This window comes from Hyaena hyaena, unplaced genomic scaffold (genome assembly GCF_003009895.1).
Source record: "Hyaena hyaena isolate Hyena2069 unplaced genomic scaffold, ASM300989v1 scaffold_429, whole genome shotgun sequence".
In the NCBI taxonomy this organism is placed as follows: domain Eukaryota; kingdom Metazoa; phylum Chordata; class Mammalia; order Carnivora; family Hyaenidae; genus Hyaena; species Hyaena hyaena.
Window position 1 is genome coordinate 1,604,921 of NW_024081060.1, and position 22,757 is coordinate 1,627,677.

Genomic DNA, 22,757 nt, shown 5'->3' on the forward strand with positions numbered 1-22,757 from the left:
GGGTCGCAAAAATTATTTTTTAAAGTTGGTTACATATTCAAAACCTTTAAATAAATTTTACATGTATATTTAAAATACAACTTCAAAATAAGCTTTTAAAGTAACTTCTAAAAATAACCTATATACAAAAATAATAATCATATATTTATATGTATACTATTTTGAAAAATGATTTAAAAGTTCCACCGATTAAATGAATCCATTAGTGATATAGCAGTAAATAGCACTGATGAGCAAATGTAAAGATATGGTCCAATTAGGACTGTTTGCAGTTTCCATGGCTGACAGTCTATGTTTGTCTTCTCCTACTCTTTGAAAGAATGGATTAGGTAAATATTGGCTTGCCTTCTTCAGTACTTGAATGGTTTATGAATTGGATGGTTCTTGCCCTGACTTTGAGAACAGGCACTTCATCAAGTTTTTAAGTACATTTCTGATTTTTGCCCCCAAATGCTCAAGTTCTGAAAATGATACTCTCTTATTCTGCAGAGTGTTGTCCTAGGCACTCCTCCCTCTACATAATGCTAACTTTTTGTTGAAGATGCTGGTATGATAAAGTAAAGAAATAAAATGTCTCCATAATTTGAATTTTCTCCAACAGTGAATTCAGTGACAGAATTATGGAAGATATTGAGGCTGCTTATGATTAACTAGGCTTATTGTGAGAAAGACAGTAATAGCCAGCTTTAAGTATATCTTTGAATTTGATGTGGCATGATTCCAAACCTGGTTTTACTCACATCCTGTATTTCCAAAGAGATTGAACATTAACAGTACAATTGAACTGCTTAAGAAATAATTACTGAAGTATTTTAAAGTATACTTTAGGCATTAAGTAGAACAGTTGAAACAAAAAGATTGGTGAGATGTATGTTTTAAGCAATAATGGCTTAAGTATGAGCAAAGAGGGTTACAAAGATGAAATCAATAGTGAACGCAACTTTTCACCTCTTGTGTTGACTTTGTTAGGATGCACTTCTGGATCTGTAGCCTGAGAGTAGTCTCTCAGTTTAACCATGCGGAAATACTAAAGGTAAAGAGAAATACTTATTATTTGTCTTTTTTTTTCCTATTTAGGAAATAGAAAATTGCTCTATTTGTTCAGATTTGAATGGATATGGTGCATCCCAGGATTATGGGAAGAGCACAAAAAAGAGAGCTTGATGAGTCAGAAGATGCAGAGGGAGCCACAAATTAGGTAGACCTCCTGGAGACCTTTCCATTCAGCTTTGTGAAATCACAGGTTATTTGTAATATCCCTTTCTTGGGGTAGATGCTTGCACGCACAATATTCCAGAGAAACCTGTACTTTTAAAAATTATCTTTGGGATTTGATTACCATAACGCCACAAATCTCTGTGAACACAGATAATTGAGAAGTGACTGTGAACATTCTGTGAAAAGGCCACCATTGTTGAGGAGAATGTGTCCTGTGAAATGGCCTCACAATCTGGCTCCACATCAAGGATAGAGTGTACAAGTGTGAAAAGGGAAGTCGTTTTTAAATGTATTTCCTTCATTGCTTTGACTTTTGGCCCATTGCATATTGGCCTTCTGGCTTTTACGTTAAAGAGACAAAAAAAGCATAAATTCAACTGGATTCTGTTAACCACAGAAAATCATAATACAAACATGAACTGCTAGTTGTACTGTTTCTTTCCTGTTTTGCAATCAATATAAAATATTACATTTCCCTACATTACAAGTATCTATTTTAAAAATATGTATGTAGTGTATTGAAATGTTTCCCCAGTTTTGTAATACTGCAAAAATGGGCAAAAGCCACTGTCATTATGCTACAATTTTTTTAATGCTTATTTATTTTGAGAGAGAGAGAGAGAGAGAGAGAGAGAGAGAGAGAGAAAATCCCAAGCAGGCTCCCCACTGTCCGGGTAGAGCCCAATGTAGGGCTTGATCTCACGAACTGTGAGATCATGACCTAAGCCAAAATCAAGAGTTGGGTGCTCAATTGACTGAGCCATCCAGGTGCCCTAAGTGTACCACAGTTTTTAACTATGAACTGTATTCTCAAAATAAATTAGATCATAGGGACAAAGCAGAGTTGCCCTTGTGTGATTCTGAATTCTAGGGATTTGATGTGAGAATAAAATTAAAGCTGATTTTATTGTTTTCATAGGAAGCTCATCTACGTGATCTATAAAAAATAATTACAAAGGGCCGTTAAAGTGAAAAAGTTAGCTTTCTAATATTTTTCATGAGTGTTTTCAAAGAAAGATAAAGATTTATTTTCTGACACTGTACAGTGACCACAGCCAGGACCAGAGAAAAGTGATCTCCCTTGGGTTGTCTGCAGTCTGCACTTTGACTTCCTCCTCTTGGCCCAGTTTAGTCCAGACATTTCAACAGCTTGACTAAGCCTCATCACCATTTAGCTGCCAAATCCAGAGGCTGCCAATGTCACTAGTAGCTTTTTAAGTACACCTGTTGCCAGCCCTATGTTTGTGAGTCCAGAAGACTAGGCGTTTCTGGTCTACCCCAGTGGCTAGGATCTTTTTCAAAGGAGAATTATTTTTAATATTACTTCTTCATCCTTCATTAGAAAAACATTTTTTTTTTTTCTAGCAAGCTTCTCTCCTTACAGAGAAGGTGAATTTACAATGAATGAATGAATGAATGAACATTTGGTTTGGTTTAGGCTATGGATAAAAATGTTTTTGGTAATCAATGCTACTTTTAAATTTTATTTATTTTTAAATTTTTAAAATTTATTTCTGAGAGAGAGAGAGAGAGACAGCGTGAGCAAGGGAGGGTCAGAGAGACAGAGAGGGAGATACAGAATCTGAAGCAGGCTCCAGGCTCTGAGCTGGCTGTCAGCACAAAGCCCGACGCAGGGCTCGAACCCACGAACCGTGAGAAAAGTCGGATGCTTAACCGACTGAGCCACCCAGGTGCCCCTTAATTTTTATTTTTAATTGTATGGGACCAGCAAAGCTATATGGATAATAAAATATGAAGACTTGGTATAAACTGACAAGCTTTAGGTATAATAATATCATTTACTGCAAAGTTAACCTGATACTTAATGGCATGTATTGCATGGTAATTAGGTAGAAACATAGCTCATTAGGTAATTAGGTAAAGGATTGTAATTAGTGTGTTTCATGGATCCAAACAGCATTTTTGGATCGTTTGGTGGGAGATGAATAGAAAGGCAGTTAAAGCAGAACTCTGCTCTAATAATCCCTGGGGCTAGAGGAGCTCCTTTAGCCAGATCTCTCGTTTTTTTTTTGTTTGTTTGTTTGTTTGTTTTTTTCATTAGCATTTGCTCCAGGCCAGGGGTAGGTGGCTTGGGCAACCCTCCCTTATTTCCACATAAGGTGATAAAAAGTCACAATGAGAAAGTGCAGTGGATTCAGCTCTGACAACCTTTGAAAGATTGTTACTAAGACATCACCGTAACTTCGTAGTCTTTTAAGGTGAAGAAATAGGACACATACTGATGATCTCAATACTTTGGATACCATATAGCCACGAATAGGATATTTCCTAGACAAAGTCTTTGTGACTTCTAGGGCTTCATGAGTTCATTTTGATTTATTTGCTTATCAGTGTTCATAAGGTATATACATTTTCCTCACACCAATGAAATACCAGGTCTTTAGATCTGAAATTTATTTCAATTGGGATGTTTTATTATCTATCAATCTATCTACATTTTCTAAAAGATAGTGCAAAAGATAGTAAAAAGAAAAAACAAACCAAAAACCAAACAAAAAACTCCCCTCTCCCCAACTTTTAATCCTACTTACTGTACCATATCAGGTTGAAGTGTCTTCACCTGGGGAATATCTGGTTATTTTTCCTAAAAAGTATGACTATTTCCTGCCTGTGTATGACTCAAGTGACACTGTTCTTATTTGACTGCCTGGTTTTAATTTGGTGTGATGTGGTAGAGTGATCTGGTTCAAATACCAACTTCATTGGCTTCGTCTTTGCCTCCTTTTTTACCCCACATCCAACCCACTGGCCAATCTTGTTGGCTGCATCTTACAAATATATCTGGCTGCATCTTAGAAATACATCAGGAAGATGGGGTGCCTGGGTGGCTCAGTCGGTAAAGCGTCCGACTTCGGCTCAGATCATGATCTCACAGTTTGTGGGATCGAGCCCCGCGTCGGGCTCTGTGCTGACAGCTAGCTCAGAGCTTGGAGCTTGTCTTCGGGGTCTGTGTCTCCCTCTCTCTCTGACCTTCCCCTGCTCATGCTGTCTCTATCTCTCTCTCAAAAATAAATAATAAAAAAAAACTTTAAAAAATTAAAAAAAATATATTGGGAATCTGACCATTCTTATTACTGCAATGGTCTAAGTCATCAATCAGTATTTTTTACCTGGCCATTAGAATAGTATCCTCTTCTAGTTGTTCTGAGCCTGTAGTCTGTTCCCCACAGTGTAGCTATTCTCTCCTAAACTGAGTCTGATTTGGTTACCCCTCAATGGCTCTCAATTTCATTCAGAATAAACTCTAAAACTTAACAAGGTTCTAAATTTTGCCCCTTCCTGTCCTCCCCCCAACCCCTTTCTGATCTCATCCACTAGTACTCTCCCTTGGTTCACTAGATTTTAGCTATGCTTACCTCTTGGCTATTCCTCAAACAAGCCAAGCCCACTTCTACCCAGGACCTTTGCATTTGCTGTTACTTTTGTGTCAAATGCTTCACTCCTACATAGACACATGGCTCATTTTCTCACTTCCCTCAGGTCTCTGCAATGTCAGAGGCCTTCCCTGATAATATTTTAAACAGCATGCTCCCTGTTCCTGTCTCCTGACCCTGCTTTATTTTTGTATGAATCACCATCTAACATAGCATGTATTTACTGGCTTATGATTATTATTATTGCCTTTTCTACTACAATAGAAGCTCTATGGCAGCAAGGACTTTGTATCTTGGTAACTATTGTATCTTCATTCCTTAGAACAATGCCTAGTATATTTATTATTAGTTCTCGAGCCAATGGAATCAACATCTCCTCTTGAAATCTTTAATTTTTTTTTTGCTAAAAATAAACTTTCCAAATATTAACTCCGTAGCGCTAACTTTTGAAGTATTTGAGCTATAATCTACTCATTCTTGGCTCGAATCTCTTTGGTAGGTAAGTTAAACTAATGAAAGACCTAGGGACAGTAACAACTACTTAATGAGTACTTACATGTTAGGCTCTTGTATTTAAGCACTTTGCTTATCTCATTTCTAACCGTAATCCTAGAGAGGAGTATTATTTCCATTCTCGTTTTACAGACAAAGGGAATGATACTTGGGAGAGGTAAAATTACTCGAGGACAGGTCACAGTTAATAATCACTTAAGTGAGATTAGAATCAGAGTGGTTGACTCCATACTGCCTCCTAGCTGTCTGTCGTCTCCAGCAATACGTGCCCACTTACTGAAGTAGTAAAGCCTTTTTCAGTTCTTGTAGGTACTAGGGTTCTGGTATATTCCCCCTCTCCCCTCTCCCCTCTCCCCCGCCCAAGATTCCCAATACCAAACCAGCTCGTTCACCTTTCAGAAATGTCCTAAAAGCGGGGCGCCTGGGTGGCTCAGTCGGTTAAGTATCCGACTTCGGCTCAGGTCATGATCTCGCAGTTTGTGAGTTCAAGCCCGACATCGGGCTCTGTGCCGACAGCTCAGAGCCTGGAGCCTCTCTTCGGATTCTGTGTCTCCCTCTCTGCCTCTTCCCCACTCGCGCTCTCTGTCTGTGAAAACTAAATACACATTAAAAAAAACAAAAGAAATGTCCTAAAACCCATTGTTTTCTAAGCCAGGACTCTTTAAAGTAAGGTGTGCTCGGCGCAGAGTCCGTTTCAACCACCTAGTAAAAGGGGATGGGATCAAAACGCTGTGATCCAGAAGAAAGAGGACGTCACCGGTTCGGCTGACCGCTTGCAAGTGGAGTAATTTAAACAGAAATGGATCAAAGACAAGTTCTCAAGAAGTAGCCGACCGCGGCTCAGAAGGAAGTTGGTCCCAGGGAAGGAAAGGGGACTCAGGGGTTAGATGGAAGCCCCCCCTCCCCACGCCAGGCCTGACCACAGGGGGCCACGCGCCAGAGGGGCCCCTCCGCCGGCGGCGGCTCCAGCCGGGAGGTGGAGGCGCGCACGAAGCCGAGCGTGCGGCCGCGGCGCTCGGCCGGCGGGACCGGCGGCGCGGGGCTCGGGGCGCGGGGAGGGGCCGGCGCCCGCCCCGCCCCTCTCCTCGGGGATGCCGGGATGTTTACACTCCTGACAGCGGCGGCCGCGGGAGGAGGAGCGGGAGTCGCGGGAGGATGGGCCGCCGCTAGGCTCGCACTCGGGACGCGCCTCGCCGTGTGCAGGGTGGGGGCCCGCGCCTGCAGCGTCCGCGGGGGCGGCGCGGCGGGAGGTGGCGATCGGCTCCCGGCCTCGCAGCCACAGCCCCCGGCCCAGCGGGCCTTTCCGCGGCGCCGCCCGGCCGAGCAGCCCGCCTGCCCCGGGTCCCTCGCGGGCGGGAGAACGGAAAACTCCCAACTTCCTGGTGAGTGGTGGCTGCCGGGGTCTCGGGCGGCCCCGGCCGGGGAGGGGGGGGACTGCCTGCGGGAGCCGGGCGGGGCGCAGGGGAGGTAGGGAGGGCGCGGGGCGGCCTCCGGGATCCCTCCCGCAGGGGGAGGTGGGGCGGGGCGCGCGGCGCTCGGGCTGGGTGGGGGTTTCAGTCCAGTTCGTTGGCAGCGGCGGGAGCGGGCGGCGGGAGCTCTGTGCCCCGCACGGGCTCTGGCGTCCGAGGCCGCCGTGGGCGCCGCGGTAACTAAGAAACTCCGCGGCCACGGCGGCGGCGGCAACAGGTCTTTGGTTTCAGGACCCGAGGAACTTAGGCGAAGTCCCGCCTCCCACCCCTCGGCTGCCGCTCATTGGCGGAGTCGGTTATTTATCCGTCGCCGATTGGTTAAGTCCAGCTGTCAGGATTCGACAGCAGCCAGACTTAGAGGAGTGAAGTTCACTGGAGAGAGCGGGTGGACTTAGAGGAGTGAAGTGCACTGGAGAGAGCGGGTGGACTTAGAGGAGTGAAGTGCACTGGAGAGAGCGGATGGTGGGAGCCGTGTAGCTAAGCGAGAAGCTGAACTTGAGAAGTACAGGGAGGAGGGCGGACCTGTTGGAGAATGGGCTCTAGTGGGACCTGTCGGGATTACCAAGTGTGAGAGAGATTGCAAGGCAATAGAGAAGTGTGCTGGTGATGGTGGTAATGGAAGAGAAATAAATTGAGAATTGAGGCCAAAGCCAGAGAGACGAATGGGACCCCCCCCAAAGAAAAATGAGTAGACCACATTACCTGAGGACTGTATCAGGAAGCAACATCTAGCTGTGTTGCAGATGAGATCTAAAGAATCTTCTTGTCTCTTTCCTGTACACTGTAGGCCTTGGGAAGTGATGTATCAAGTTGATCAATCGTGTTCTCTCATAGCTGTAGTCCTTGTTAGGGATAAATACTAAAGCTATACTTATTTTAGGCTCCTATCCTTGAGCAGTTATGGTGATGGAACTGAAAGTCTGAAGCACATTACAAAAATGAAATGATTTTCCTCCTCCGCGGATCATACGGATGCTGTTGGAAAAATGAGATGCGCATAGTTTGTAGAGCATCGTGTATCCATCATAACTACAAGCACTGTTTCTAATTCTTCCTCCAAAGAGTTTGTAGTGTCAAGAAGTATACACACTCCCTGCACGCGACAGCAGTGTGTCTTGTCGGGTTGCTCTACAGGATAAAGTACAGAACGTGTGTGTGATAAATGTATTCTGTACAGGAGCTTGAGCTGTTGTTGCGGGTGTGGCGTAGTATTAGGGATAACCGGACAGAACACTGAAAACGGTGCATAGTTAAACAAGAGATACAACGAACCCTGTAACACTTTGCGGCAACTCTTACTGAATGGGCGCCGAGTATTCTTGGCTTTAACACTAGACGAAGGCCAGTGCACTTGAAACAGTTAACATGAAACTTAAGCATTTTATCATTTCCAGAAGGAATCCTCCGCTATCCTCGGGAGATCCAGTCCACAGCTTGCTTAATTCCTAAAACCGCAGCATCTTCTGTTTGGTGCTAGACTGGGAGCTTGCTGGGGTGGGGGAGAAATGGGGGAGCTTTGGAAAATTGCCTCGTGGAGGAGTCAAACGGACAGATACTGTGTGGGGACGTTGAGAGAGAAGGGCTCAAAAATAAAAAGGCGAAGGAACCCCTAGTGGAGGCTGGCCGCTTTCTCTGCGGGGCTGAGTCCCCGGACTCTCGGGGAGGTGCGGGCCTGAGAGTCAGCCCTCAGCCGGGAGGCCCCGCCCTCTGCAGAACTGACGGCTTCCATAGCCAATGAACGGCGAGGACACCGCAGTTCCCCGCTCGGGAGGGCGAGTACTTCCTACCCCGGCCCCGGGCTCGGAGGAGGGAGAGAAAGTTTCTTCTGGAAGGGTGTCCGCTGGTAGAGGGGTCCCAGCCTGAGGGATGAGAAATAGATACGTAAGAATAAAGGGGAGGAAGTTCCAGTTTTCTCTGACCCCTCGTGTACGTCTCGTTTCATGGTTGAGCTGCATCTTGGACTCACCACCTCGATCCAAGCTTTATAGTTGATAAGAAACGAAGGTGATCAGCAAACTAAATGTCCAGGTGGACTCCTGGAGTTTTACTCTGAAATTGCCTGTAAACGAAAACCAAGGAAAGTCAGAATCTAAATTGTTAAGCTTTTCCACAATTACTTGGGAGCCTTTCCGTGGTTAAAAATGTTTATCAGTTTAAAAAGTAAAGAGCGTAACTTAAGTGCAGTTTTATTCTATACTTGGAACTACTGTTCAGGTTTATTTATGAAGATCATACCTGTAGCACCCTCCATTCCTTTTCCCACCTACACATTTTCCTGGCTGGACAATTTCAAGAGCTCTTTTCCAGCCCAATAAAACAGCACTTACTCCAAGAATGAGGAAAGCATGTCTGGTATGATGGCAACGTACTGGTGGAGGAGGGGAGACTTAAGGCCAGTTTAATGACGTACCCAAATAGTAAAAGTCAGAATTGTTGTTTTAAATGACTGAAAGAGCAGTTATAGTTTGTGTGTGAGTATTTAATCTCACACTTCCCTTTATCTTCCTGCTGGTTGTAATAGAAAGTTTTGGGCTCTGATTTATTGCAAACATTCAAGTGCTCTTCTCATCTAGTGTGCCTTTACAGAAATGTAGATTTCCTTTTTTCTTTTCCTTTTTAAAGATGTGATCTAAGATATTAAGAGACTTACAGAGTTTCTGGAACCAAACTGTCTCAGGTTTTTAAATGTATCTTGGTAGTGTTACTTGTGTAGCCACCATTCTGATGTCTGAAAGGAGAGAATGGTGATTAAATGTACTTTTGGAAAAGAAGTAGTTTAATTAGATAGTAAGTTGCAAAATTCCTTTCAGGTTTGTTTCCTTTGATTTTTTTTTTTTAAATAGGCTTCGGTATTTAAAAAATTTGCACTGTAGCTGCAGTTACACAAAGCATCCCTCTTGTCTACATTCCTGGTTTCCTTCAAATTAAAATATTTGTCCTTACAGATACTTGCTTTAGAGTTTTGTGGGTGGGATTTTCATCAGTACAGTATATATAAAACATGGTAATATACTTAGTGTAATACTTGAGGGTGTCTTGGAAATGATATACGTGATTATTGTTTGCTCTGAACTGCTTTATCCGCAATTACTTTATTGACATTTCCATAAATACATTGCTAGATGTTTTAACAAATATTTCTTCATGCTTTTAAGTATTTCACTTTAATTCCTCCTCCCTTTATTTTTATAGGGGATATGGGTAAACAGCATTTGGTTATAATTTTTTTAATGTTTTTATTTTACTTTTGAGAGGGAGGGAGAGATAGCGTGGGCAGGAGAGAGGCAGAGAGAGAGGGAGACACAGAATCCAAAGCAGGATCCAGCTCTGAGCTGTCAGCACAGAGCCGGACATGAGGCTCAGACTCACAACTGCGAGATCATGACCTGAGCCAAAGTCGGACACTTAACCAACTCAGCCACCTAGGTGCCCCGATAACATTTGGTTATATAATTGTAATCAAATATATTTATTTGCAGGATATAATGGCAGTTGAGAATTTTTAAATGTGTGTAAAACTATTGTGTAACAATTCACTCTTATACAACTTCTAAACTACTGATTCCTCTTTTGATGACTAATTGTTTGATTACCTCTGCTTGTTATATATCATAAAATATTTTTTCATTCTGATGAAAACACTTAGAGAATATATTTCATGGTTTTCAGTGAGCAGTGAGAATAAGGACGAAAGATGATCATGAAGCATTTCTTTTTTGTTTTATCTTATTATTTTGAGAGAGTAAGGGATAGAGCGAGAGCACAGGTGCATGGGAGGGACAGAGAGAGAGAGAGGGATAGAGAGAATCCAAGCAGCCAGCCTCTGCACTGCCAGCACAGAGCCTGACTCAGGGGCTGGAACTCATGAACTGTGAGATCATGATCAGAGCCAAAATCACAAGTCAGATGCTTAACTGACTGAGCCACCCAGGGGCCCTGATCATAAAGCATTTCTTAGTTTTCTTGAGCAGGACAACTTTTTTTTTTTTTTTTTAACATTTATCAAAGTAACAGCTCTGCTGTCTTATTTATATAATGAGCTTATACAATGAAATGTTTTGTAATAGCTATCCAAGGTGTTAATCAGAACAGGGTGTAAATGAACGGAACTTATTTAATCGATCGGTAAAATTTTAAATATGCTGTTACTTAATGGAAATAGATCTTTCTGTAAATCTTGCTATGGGTCTTCTGTTGATAATCAGTGTAAGTGAGTAGTTAAGGGTAACTTTCTCATTCCAGGCTGCTTCTGTATAGAACAGGGGTTTGTAAACTTTCTGTATAAAGGATCAGATAGTAAATGTTTCTGACTTTTTGTGAGCCGTATGGTCTCTGTGTTTGTAGCCATGGACAGTACCTGAACAGGTGGTCATGGCTGTGTTCTAATAAAGATTTATTTATACAAATAGGCTGGAGGCCCACCCCAGCTCTAGAAGATAATACCAAAGATTTAAATAAGATTCTAGGCCTTTGATGTTTGGCTTGATGTGGATTTTCCATAGCAATATTTTATAGCCTTTTTCGGTTTGTGGATGCTTGTGACAATCTCATTATCTTTCCCAGTCCCCTCAGAATAATGCCGAGTTATTCATACCCCAACTTTGTGTTTCATCTCAGAGACTTCATAAATCTATGAACCTTTTTTAGATTTATCTACCTTTTCAAAATTTTCTTTGCCTCTTGGGGTCCCCACACCTATCGTATGACAATGAATGTTCTCCTTTCTAGCTTCTTCCTTACTAAACCAAATGAACTCTGATGTCATGTATTTAATCTTTGCTTGATTGACAGATAACACTTTAATATAAATGTATTTTGGTGTTTCTTTAACTCATAGTTTTCATTTTAAGCCGATTGGAATGAGTGCTTCTGTTACTTTTAGAGGGAATTTCTGGCATGAGCAAGACAGATGGTAGACAGATTTTTTTTTTCTTTATTTCTTTTTTTTTTGGTTAAGAAAAAATTGACTTAGTCTTTTGTAAAAGACTTTCACCCAGTTAAAAAAAAAAATACTGGGAAGGGCCTGTGTGTGTGCGGAGGGCCTGAAGTCAGGGTGTGTGTGGGGTACCTCCTCCCTTTGTTTTAAGAATTGGCTGTCACTGACCTGGGTGCAGCTGCTGAGAAGCCAGAGAATGGAATGGAAAATGCAGCGGCTTTGACATCACTCGGTAGTTTCCTAGCCCTAGCCAGGAGTGAGTTCTGGGTGTGCCAGAATATTTGTCTTTCAGGGAAGGCCAGGTAGGGCCTGGGGCCTTCAGAACTTCCAGGCTAGTTGCCACCAGCTACAAGGAGCCTTTTTCCCTTATTCGACTCTGCTGCACAAATATTGATCATTTTCTGTGTTTACCATGATGTGAACAAGACTCAGGCCGGGTTTGCCTCTTACTCTATGACTTTGGCTGAATTACTTGATTGGTTGGGACTCCAGTTTACTCAGCTCAGGTAAGATTGCTTTGAGGAGTAAATGAAAACATCTTTGTAAAAGTATGATAGTAGGGCTATAAGTGTTAGTTTCATTTCACCTATTTCTGTTTTTAGGACCTTCAGTGGTAGGAAACGCATCTGCTGTTCTCAGTTTCTTCTGATGACAGGCCCTGTTGCCCACCATGTTAGCTCTGCTGCCTGTTGTATGTTCTCCGCTCGAATTCTTCCACTCTGCCTTGTGATTTCCATATTCATAATTTACTGGTTCCCACGTTTGAAAGTTTGTCTATTTTTGGAGTATGGGAAGAAGGCGTTAATCCTTGGTGCCTCAGCCAGGAAAAAACACAAGAGACTTGAGGGGGGTATGTTATATTTTGGATAATAAAAAAGGGGAGTTGCAAAAAGATCCTTAAATACTGATTGAAAATGGCAAAATTAAAAGTATTCTTTCTGGTATTCTTACAAATTTACTTTTTGTTATCGTTAGAATATTTTCCTCATATTCTCATATTTACCTGGCAGATTACTGTAATTTTTGTTGTGGTTGTAACCATAACAAAGCCACATATCCTCTACTACATTAGGATTGGGAAAATTGAATAGATATGTTTATGAAAAGTTGTTGTACTTCTAAAATGAAAGGGATTGCAAACCTTCCACTGCTTTTTATATCTAACTGGTGGACCATATAGTAAAATAATGTGATCTGTTTGCATACTGTCACAAGGACACCAGAACTGGACAATAGGTAATTTTTTTAGGCAAATGACATGCCCTTATTCCAAACAGTTTATAGGCATGGTTTGTTATTTAACAAATACAAGTAACTTGAAAGATATGTAGGAGGAATGCTTTTTGATGGTTTAACTTACAGGAAACAATTGATGTTTTATTCTAAGTTTCTTATGGCAACATACAAATTCACTTGTGTTTTCTTTACAGTCTAGTGTTAGAAACATTAATAATAGTATGGCAGGGGGCTGCCTGGGTGGCTCAGTTGGTTAAGCGTCTGACTTCAGCTCAGGTTATGATCTCACAGTTCGTGGGTTTGAGCCCCATATCAGGTTCTGTGCTGACAGCTAGCTCAGAGCCTGGAGCCTGTTTCAGATTCTGTGTCTCCCTGTCTCTCTGCCCCTCCCCTGCTTGTGTTCTCTCTCTGTCTCAAAAAATAAATAAACTATAAAAATTAAAAAAAAAAAAACATTAGTATGGCAGGGAATATACTCAGTAAAAACTAGCATTTTTAAAAGTTTTCAGGGGCGCCTGCATGGCTCAGTCAGTTAAGTGTCTGACTTCGGCTCAGGTTATAATCTCACAGTTTGTGGGTTTGAGCCCCACGTTGGACTCTGTGCTGACAGCCAGCTCAGAGCCTGGAGCCTATTTCAGATTCTATATCTCCCTCTCTCTGTGACCCTCCCCTGCTCCTGCTGTTCCTCTCTCAGAAATAAATAAAACTTTAAAAAAAACTTTAAAAATTTTCAACATAAATCTAAAGTAAAGTTTTAATAAAATTTCTACATTTGGTAAATATTTTCATTGTTGGATGTCATGTTGTTTTCAACTTGGCTCTGTCATTTTATGATCTTGAGTGTTTAAAACACCAGCTGTTGATAAAGAATTGTAGTTTATTAGGCAATTCTCCTATCACTCCTGTAATCATTCTCTTTGTTTTTATAAGTAGGAAGGAATTTATGACGTTGTATTTAGTGGCATTTGATGGTTGCCGGGCAGGGGCTAGGAGTGGAGTTTGAGCTTCCAGCAAAGTTTCCTATTACTAGGCCACCAAGGAGTTGCTTTCTCATTCATGATCATAAGGCTGCTTGTGGGACAGTACACAGTCGCCATCCTGATCAAGACACCACCACAATAAGGAAGAAACTGCTATTGGGGGTGGGGGTGGGGGCTCCCAGAACCTTACTGTGACTGCCATGGTCCAGGAAATGTATGCTCTCAGCCCTGGTTCTCCATACCTCTGTTAGTTTCGTAGGGCTGCCCCAACAAATTACCACAAACTGAGTGGCTTAATACCACAGAATTTTATTCTTTCATAGTTCTGAAGGTCCGATGTTAGGAATCAAGGTATTTCATGCCTTTTCTTAAAGAAGCTTCAGGTGTTGACAGCATCCCTCAAAGTTCCTTGGCTGTAGACAGATATCACTTAAATCTCTACCTCTGTTACATGGTGTTCTTACTGTTTGTCTCTGTATGAGTCTCTGCTCCTCTTTTAAGAACACCCGTTACTCTTAACGCTTAAGGTTTAATAAGTAAGATCTATACTTTTTTCCTTTCAGATTCATTATCGTACAGGTTTTTAGATTTTTGAACTTTTTGTTCTGAACAGAATATTTTAAGTTTGTGCAGAAATTGTACCTAAGAGTTGGGGCGCCTGGGTGGCTAAGTTGAGCATCCTCTCTTTGACTTTGGCTCACGTCGTGATCTCAGTACCTGAGTTTGAGCCCCACATCAGGCTCTATGCTAACAGCACAGAGCCTGCTTGGTATTCTCTCTCTCTCTCTCTCTCTCTCTCTCTCTCTCTCTCTCTCTCCCTCCCTCCCTCCCTCCCTCCCTCCCTCTCTGCCCCTTCCCTGCTCATGTGCTTTGTTTCTGTCTCTCTCAAAATAAATAAACTTAAAAAAAAAAAAAGAAACTGTACCTAAGAGATAAAGGTACCACATTATCACGTACATATATAATCTGTAGTTAGTATTCTAATGCTACCATGAAACAGCTCTTCCAAAATCAGGTTTTCCATTCACCATTATCATCCTGTGCTTCCCCTTAGGAGACCTTCTTAAGTGCATGATTCACTACATCAGATATTTTCAGAACTGGAAGGAAACATAAATTGTCTAAACTGACCTTTTCATTTATTGTGAAAATAAACTAAAACCCAAGGATGTAAACTTGCTAATCCACACTGTGCTTGATTCCCTAACAGTCAGTGTTGCCTTATGTTGTTACCTTTGTAATGTTTTTAATAGGCTCATGATTTTTTCTTCTTTTTGTCACTTCTGAATTAGCAGAATCTTGCACTGTTCATGGTACATGCCCAATAAAGACTTGCTGATGGCGTGATGACATTGAACCTCTGATTGCCCATATCAGGGCCTTGATTTAAGTCATGAAATATTTTAGTGAATCACCCCTGCACAATCAGGCAGGTGAAATATTTCCTTTGCCTCTAAAGTGAGTAACAGCAGCGTTGCTATATCCCTGGAGGGATATGGAGGATGATCCTAGGAAGGAGCATTTAGAGGCAGTAGATAGGATAGTAAAGGCCAGAAAGTTCATAAGTGGTTGTTTGATCCATACTTTGTAAACACATATTTCATTATATTAGACACCTTGATTTACAAGAGTCAGCCTTCATACTGTTTGTCATCTTGGTATATTGAAAATAACTTGGATGCCTCCATTGCTGCTTGTATATGTGTCCAGAATGTTTGGCAGTGCCACTGACCAGTTTCTCCCTCTAATTTCTCCTCTTGCTCTGGTTCAGAAAACATGACTGGCTCTGTTTCCTTTATTTCTGTAGCCATGCCTGTCTCTTAGAAGTTGGTTCTCAGTTTGCTTGTTATATGTGTTTCCTACTTCAGTGAAAGTTCTGCTTTACAAAGCAGAATGATTAGAGATTAATCAAATGAATCCGAAAGGATTTATTTCATGATTTCTTGAATTAGTTACATCTATTTGTATATTGAAGATAATTTACAAAATTTGTATAGCTGTTTAAGAATATATGGCTGACTCTTTTGCTACTACCAAGACAGGTTATATTTTCAAAGCATTCGTCCTGCGACTATGTTTCTCAAACTGTAGTCCTCAGAATGTCTGTGTCTGGAGATTCTGATTTGATAAGTACAAGCACTGACAGTTAAAAACTGGCTCAGTCAGTAGGACATGTGACTCTTGGTCTCAGGGTTGTGAGTTTGAGTCCTATGTTGGGTATAGAGATTATTTAAAAGTAAAGTTTTTAGCTATTGTTGAGAGTGCCTAAGTGTCCATCAACAGATGAATGGATCAAGAAGATGTGGTTTATCTATACCATGGAATACTACATGGCAATGAGAAAAAATGAAATCTGGCCATGTGTAGCAACATGGATGGCCCGTGAGGGTGTTATGCTGAGCGAAATAAGTCAGGCAGAGAAGGACAAATATCATATGTTTGCACGTATAGGAGGATTAGGAGGAACTTGACGGAGGAACAAGGGGGAGAAGAAGGGGGGAAAAGGTGGGGGAAAGGGAGAGAGGCAAACCATGAGAGACTCTTGAATGCTGACAAAAACTGAGGACTGATGGATGTGGGGGGGAGGGGGGTGATGGGCATGGAGGAGGACACTTGTGGGGATGAGCACTGCGTGTTATGTGGAAACTAATTTGACAATAAACTATTTGTAAAAAAAAAAAAAAAAAGGTAAAGTTTTTAAAAAGACTGTGATGAGAACCTGCATTTACAATAAGTAATGCAGGTGTTCCTCAAGAGGCTAAGAAATACCATATGGTCTTTGTAAAAGGATATTTTTTTAATTCAAAAAAATATTTGTTTATAATGAGAGCCTATTCTTACTGTTAATGCAGCCCCTTGGCACAGACTGAATTAAGGTCTTCTAGCATGTGTAACTCCTGTCTCAGCTCAAATGGTGGATAGGTAGTATTGAAATGATGGTTGTAAATCAATTAAAATCAACTAGGTAAAGTATAAATATTTTATAAATAACAATCGAACCAGTTACAGGAGAGAAAATTCCACTTTAAACAAGTGAAAGAAAACAGCACATCTAAGTGTTCTTATTCTATCCCGACAAATGGTCCCTTGTTAATGTACTGCTTATAGCGTAGGCTGTTCTCACCATTTTTGGCATTTCTACAGTATTTCTCTCAGCTAGGTGTGAAAGCTTACCACTTCCCTTACTTCTGAGATGGTTTGCTTTTTGCTTCAGGGCAAAGCCCTTTGCCTGCACTCTGAGATTTTGCCTCCAGTCACAACTGTCCTCCTTGAAGTTTTCAGCCCTGTTCCTGGGCTTGGCTGCGTGAAGCTCTCCTGCCTTGCCTATCCAGCCATGCTGGAAAGTGTTCAAGAACATCATGATGAGTAACCCGTTCCTTTTTCCATGACTGTCTTATTTCCATTGATAACAAGAGTCGCTTCTAAGTTCCCTTCTTGTCATTAGATACCAATCTTTGCATGCAAGTTGTGTTCTTTATTCACGAAAACCCACTTGGTCATTTAAAAACTGCTTTCCATCAGTGTTTTTCTGCAACACCTTTTTCTTAATTTGTAGTTTATCAATCAATCAATCCAGGCCTTTATTGTTAATGGCCAATTCTACCCCCATCTTTTTTCATATGGTGAGAAGAGGCAGCTCGACAAAGAAGGTTTTGAAGTTCTGGATTAAGTTCAGGTTCATTTTTGTATCTTTTCAAATCTCAAGCACAGAGTCCGACTCTTCGTGTGAACTGAATTAATATTCAAAGAACTCAGTTTAAGAGTTGAGTGTCTGGCCTAGGAGAGAGCATTGGTAGTGTGCTGAATGGTTCAGATAATATAAAATGGAGCCTGGGCTTTAACGATGCACTGACCATGTTGAGTTAGGATATGTTGGGACCCTTGTCTCACAATGTGTGGTCCCTGATCAGGCAGTGCTACCTTTCCTAGGCCATTTTTGTTCATGCGTTGGGTTGTCATCTTTTGAATGCCAGTATTTCCACAGTAAGAATGCCCATTTTCCTTTTTTTGTGTGAATTTTGTGGGATATTTGCATATGCTGTTCAGAAGACGATCCTGTTGATTGGACTGGATTCGATGTTGAACTTAGTTTCACAGTGAGGTGAGGTTTCTCTGAACTCTGAAGGCATACTTGCCAGAAAGCAGAGGGACAGACCATCTGATCTCTGGGGTTTCCAGCATTTGTAAGATGAATGAGTCTACACTTCTGTTCACTTTGTGTTTCCTCCTTTTCTATTTGTTCCTTTATTTTTCTCCCCATTTTCCTACTGGGTCCCACCAATTCACTGGTTGAAGAAAGAGAAATTTGGAGGTTGTTGGTAGGTAGCTGGGGCTGAGTAAAAAAAATAGTCTAAACACAGATCTAGCTTTATGCTTTTAAAAATATTTCAGTTTTTATTAATTATAGAATATGGGAGCAAGCAGTGACCAAATACTGTATCATATTGCCTGGCTCACCTAATTTTAATGGCTCTACATTGGAACCACTTTCAGCCTGACCCTGACCTATCTTTCTAGATTCACTTTTTTTAATACTCTTTTATATTTTAGTCACATCTGACCATCTACCATTTTTTTGGTACACATTGTACCCGCGTGGCTTTACTGCTTTAATATGCTTTTCTCAGTTCTTTTAGTGTCTACTTTCTACATTTCAGCTACTCAATCTCAGTATATTAAAATAATCTTCATCCTTTAAGGCTTTGTTCTAATATTATACAGAGGATATAAAGAAATCTTTCTTTTGCTTGTTTAAGCTTTTGGTACCTATTGACTCTCCCTGTAGTTACTTATCTTAGCTTCCTTCCTGGAATATAAGTATCTGGAAGGTGTGAATCATGTCCTGAACATATTTGTCTTTCCTGCAAGACCTAGGACCATTTTCGTCAGAACTGGCCATCCAGGGAACAGCAGGTGCCTGCGTCCCAGTGATGATATGGGACAGAAGGTCTGGGCAGATCCTGGAGTGAAAGAATGTCCAGATCAATTGAGTAATTGGTTTCAGAGAAGTCTGTGTTGGATGCCAGACACATGTCCCTGTAAGACTGTAGGACATAGTGTGAGGAAGGTCTTACTGTGTGATACAAAGCTCTGATCTGCAAGTGGTAAGTGTTGAGATATTCAGAGATGTAGTTTTTGAGTCTGGGTTTGGTTTCTGGATTCTGAATTTTAAGTTCTGGAAGATCTCAGAATAGGATGACATGGGAGCCAGGACTAGGAACGACAGGGATATGCCAGACATGAAGTTGATGGAAGTGAGGAGGAAGTATGGAGTCGAGACAGAGGCAAGTTTGGTAATTAGGCACAAGTTAGAGGTTCAGTCAACAAGGAAAAAGGGTCTGAATTCCTGGAATTAGGACCTGAAGTTAAAATAGGACCAGCAGTCAGATCAAATTGATTTGAGGCTAATTTGCTAAATGTTTATGTTAGTAAAATAATCCTTATATTTCCCTTACTTAGGGGAATGACCATTCCTAGTTCAAGTTAAGTGGTCTGGTTTTTTGTAAAAGGGGAGCAGCTTCTCTCTGCCCATAAAAAGTGCTGACTGTGTTTTTGTCACATGAATCCTGTTTTGATGTTCTAACCCTCCTCTCATGAAGAAAGTATTGAAGAGAGTTAAATAAAGAAATAACTAGCTTAATTCTGGAAATTAGTCCTCTCTTAAGAATAATTACTAATTGGGAATTGATGAGGGTTATTGTTTGATTTGAGGCCATCAGAGAAAAGTTGTTCCGCTTCAAAATAGATGTAGTTTATTTAATAGCTTTTCATAACTTTCATTGCTGGAAGTTTAAAAAACAATCACAATGTCAATAGTTATTTTTAAAAGCATATAAAGTACTTTCAGAAAGGCCTATGCCATGTGGACCAAAGATACAGTGTATATTCATGAATTGCTGAAGAAACACACAGGAAGTGAGTCTGGAATGATACCTAGATACTGCATGATGAAAGAAGATTGGCCTTCTCCTTTCCCATAATGTGGTTGTAAAGAGTTACTTGTACCTTTATTGTTTTCAAATTTTGATTTTAATAGTGATAAAAGCTAGAGTGCTTCAATATCTTTTTACTTTGTTCTTATGGTTGTAGATCAGTCAGGAGCGAGCGTCAGAATGACTCAAGATTACCATAAAGGCAACTTCAGGTAGATTTGTTAAAAAATGTATTAAGAAAAACATATTAAGGGATGTATGAAAGAAATAAGAATAGACTTGAAAATCTAGACTTTGGTACTCGCATGTGTATACTTTAAATTTACCAAGAAAAAGTGTTACTTTGTTTTTTATAAACAGAACTTACTATAGTATATACTTTCTTTTCCCCTTTTAAAATTTAAGATTGAGTTAAAATTTATGTATTTATGTCTTTATTTTTGTTTTTTTGTTTTTTTTTAATGTTTTTTATTTATTTCTAGGAGAGAGAGAGAGAGAGAGAGAGAGAGTGTGAGCAGGGGAGGGTCAGAGAGAGAGGGAGTCACAGACTCTGAAACAGGCTCCAGGCTCTGAGCTGCCAGTCAGCAGAGAGCCCGACGCGGGGCTCGAACCCACGAACCGAGAGATCATGACCTAAGCGAAAGTCAGACGCTTAACCGACTAAGCCACCCAGGCGCCCCTGTATTTATGTCTTTATATTTCAATCTATGCTTTTTTTCTTTTCTTTTTTTTTTTTTAAGATCCACCCTCAGCACGTACGCGTCTTACCCACTTGTAGGTGGGTTTGTTTTTCTGATTTAAACTCCCTCACTTACTATCTTTGGAATAATTTCCAATCCCCTAGTCTCCTAAGAGCATGATCTGGGTCTTGGCTCTCGCCTCTGACGCTCCTGCCTGACCGCCCTGGTTGTAGCTCCCTCATTGCTCTCTGCTTTAGTCAGCAACGTCCTCCCTCTTTTTCCCTGGTTGGCTCCCACGCATTGTTTAGACCTTACTTCCAGTGTCTCCTTTGCAAAGCCTTGCCGACCTGACAGCCTGCGTAGGCATCTTTCTTGCCAGCTCTTGTAGCAATTCCCTGGGATGGTGTCTGTCAGAGCACTTGCCTCCTTATGCTGTAAAAGTCTGTTTCTCTGTCTCCCCTGGGAATAACTTGAGGGCTCTGAGTTGCTGGGACCTGTTTTGTGTCCCCAGCAGCTGCGGTAGACACCTCAGTTGGCTCAAAAACTGACCCATTGCATGAGTTGGAGAAGATAAGAGAGAGAGAGGAGGAGTCTAGGATAGCCCCCAGTTTTGGCAGGGGCTCTGAGTAGATGATAGTGTCATTTCTCACCAGTTCTAGCACCTTTTTCTCCCTTACCTCTCTCACCCCCACCTTTGAGTAGCTATGGCTCTTTATTGAAATGAAGTAAAGAAATTAGAGACTTAACTTTCTTAAAGATTCTTAGGACGTTTTATTTATGTCATGGTATTTGCTGCCTCATTGAGGGAGGGTAAGGGTATATATAGATGGCTCTCACGGAGCATGAAGAGGTATAGTTTTCCTTTCTTATTGGAATATTTCTAATTCTCTTGCAATTTTGACTCTCTTTGTAATCTTTAATAGGCAGATAGAGTACAATCATGAGTGTTAGGCAGAATAAACCTTTTCCTGGTATGGTTTTAGAAGCCTTCTCATGTATTACATGAAATGTGCGTGCACCTGGCCTTTACATGTTGTTTTGGTGTTAAGATAATCATATAGGTCCTTCCATGCAGAGTACCTACAAATCAAATGGCCCTCTTAATCGTAGAAATCCCTGCTTGTTGCCTAGGGAAAGCGAGAGTTAAAATACCCTAAGATACAAGGAAATACAAGTTTTGCTTTACTTACAGATAAAGTCATGGTGCCTAATGCTGATAAAGAACAGAGAAGAAATCTCAACCAGATCAGCTTAGAATTCAGAGTCCTGTTGTTTAAGCAGAGAGTAGAGAATAACTTGTTCTGCTCTCATTGAATCTACATTCATCAAAACTAACTGAGTGTGGTGGGAGAAGGAAGCCTCTCACGTTGAGTTTGGCTGTTTATGGGATATACAAGTGACCCTATATCTAGGCAGTTGGTTGTGTGGGGCTTCAGCTCAGCAGAGAAGTCTGGCCTGGGGTAGAGTCTGGTGGTCATCAGCATGGGGGGTGGGCAATAGATTATGTGTGGTAGCAGGTGAGTCTGTCTAGAAAGTGTGGCAGGGGTCCTGTTCATCCTTGCTCACTTAGAAGGGCAATTTCATTAGAAGGTAATGAGTAAATACTCAATGAATACTGGGAGAAACCAAAAGTTAATTTGTGTTGCTGTTTGACTTTAGCTCTAAGTATAATATGTTAGGTATTTTCTTGTGAAAACCCAAATAATGCTGTTTCTGTGCTACCTTTCTAAGGTTTTTATCTTTCTTTAGTTAAAGGAATGGATTTTCACAGATTCAGAAGGTTTTCGAAAATAAAGTTAGATAGATGCCCTCAATTATATAACTCTGTTTTAGTGTTTGTGAAGTCTGTAATCGATATTAACTTTCAATTTTTTTGTGAGTTATTTATATTTAAGGTCTGTCATGTAAACTTCTAGATGGCTTCTGATGAACAAACAGCATTATGTTTGTTATTCCTACTATTAATTTAAAATAACAATCTTTATTCTTTGCAGAATATCTCTGGAAAATCCTAGTTTCACTTAATAAGTGTGCCAGAGAAGGTACATTTGTTTCTAGTAGATGTTTGCATCTGTTAAAAGACACACACACACAGTTTGGCATGATGTCTGTGGAGAAGAGCAAGGGAGCGATTACAGGATGGTGCAGGTCGGGGCTGCAGTAACTTGGCAGAGTTTGGTGAGAAAGTTTGGTTAGCAGCTGCCTTGGTTAACTTTGTATAATCCATTTAATACCAAGAATAATATAGCAGCAGCAACTTCTTAGAAGGTAAATTTTAAAGTACAGAATGTAACCATGATTTACCTTATAAGTAATTGTGTACACTGAAAAATCTTTCTCTTAAAAGTTAGGAGAATTTTGTGTAACCTGTGAGCGAATGGCTTTTATATGCTTGCT

General features: G+C 41.0%; 1 protein-coding gene across 1 annotated transcript; it reads left to right on the plus strand.

Moving 5' to 3' along the window:
• The first annotated feature begins 3,048 nt into the window (after positions 1–3,048).
• Positions 3,049–19,911, plus strand: LOC120245585 (circumsporozoite protein-like). The gene is made up of 3 exons (XM_039252664.1): positions 3,049–3,060; positions 6,052–6,508; positions 19,838–19,911. Exons 1-3 carry the CDS (start codon positions 3,049–3,051, stop codon positions 19,894–19,896), a joined length of 528 nt encoding a protein of 175 aa, XP_039108595.1. The 3' UTR covers positions 19,897–19,911.
• The last annotated feature ends 2,846 nt before the right edge of the window (positions 19,912–22,757 follow it).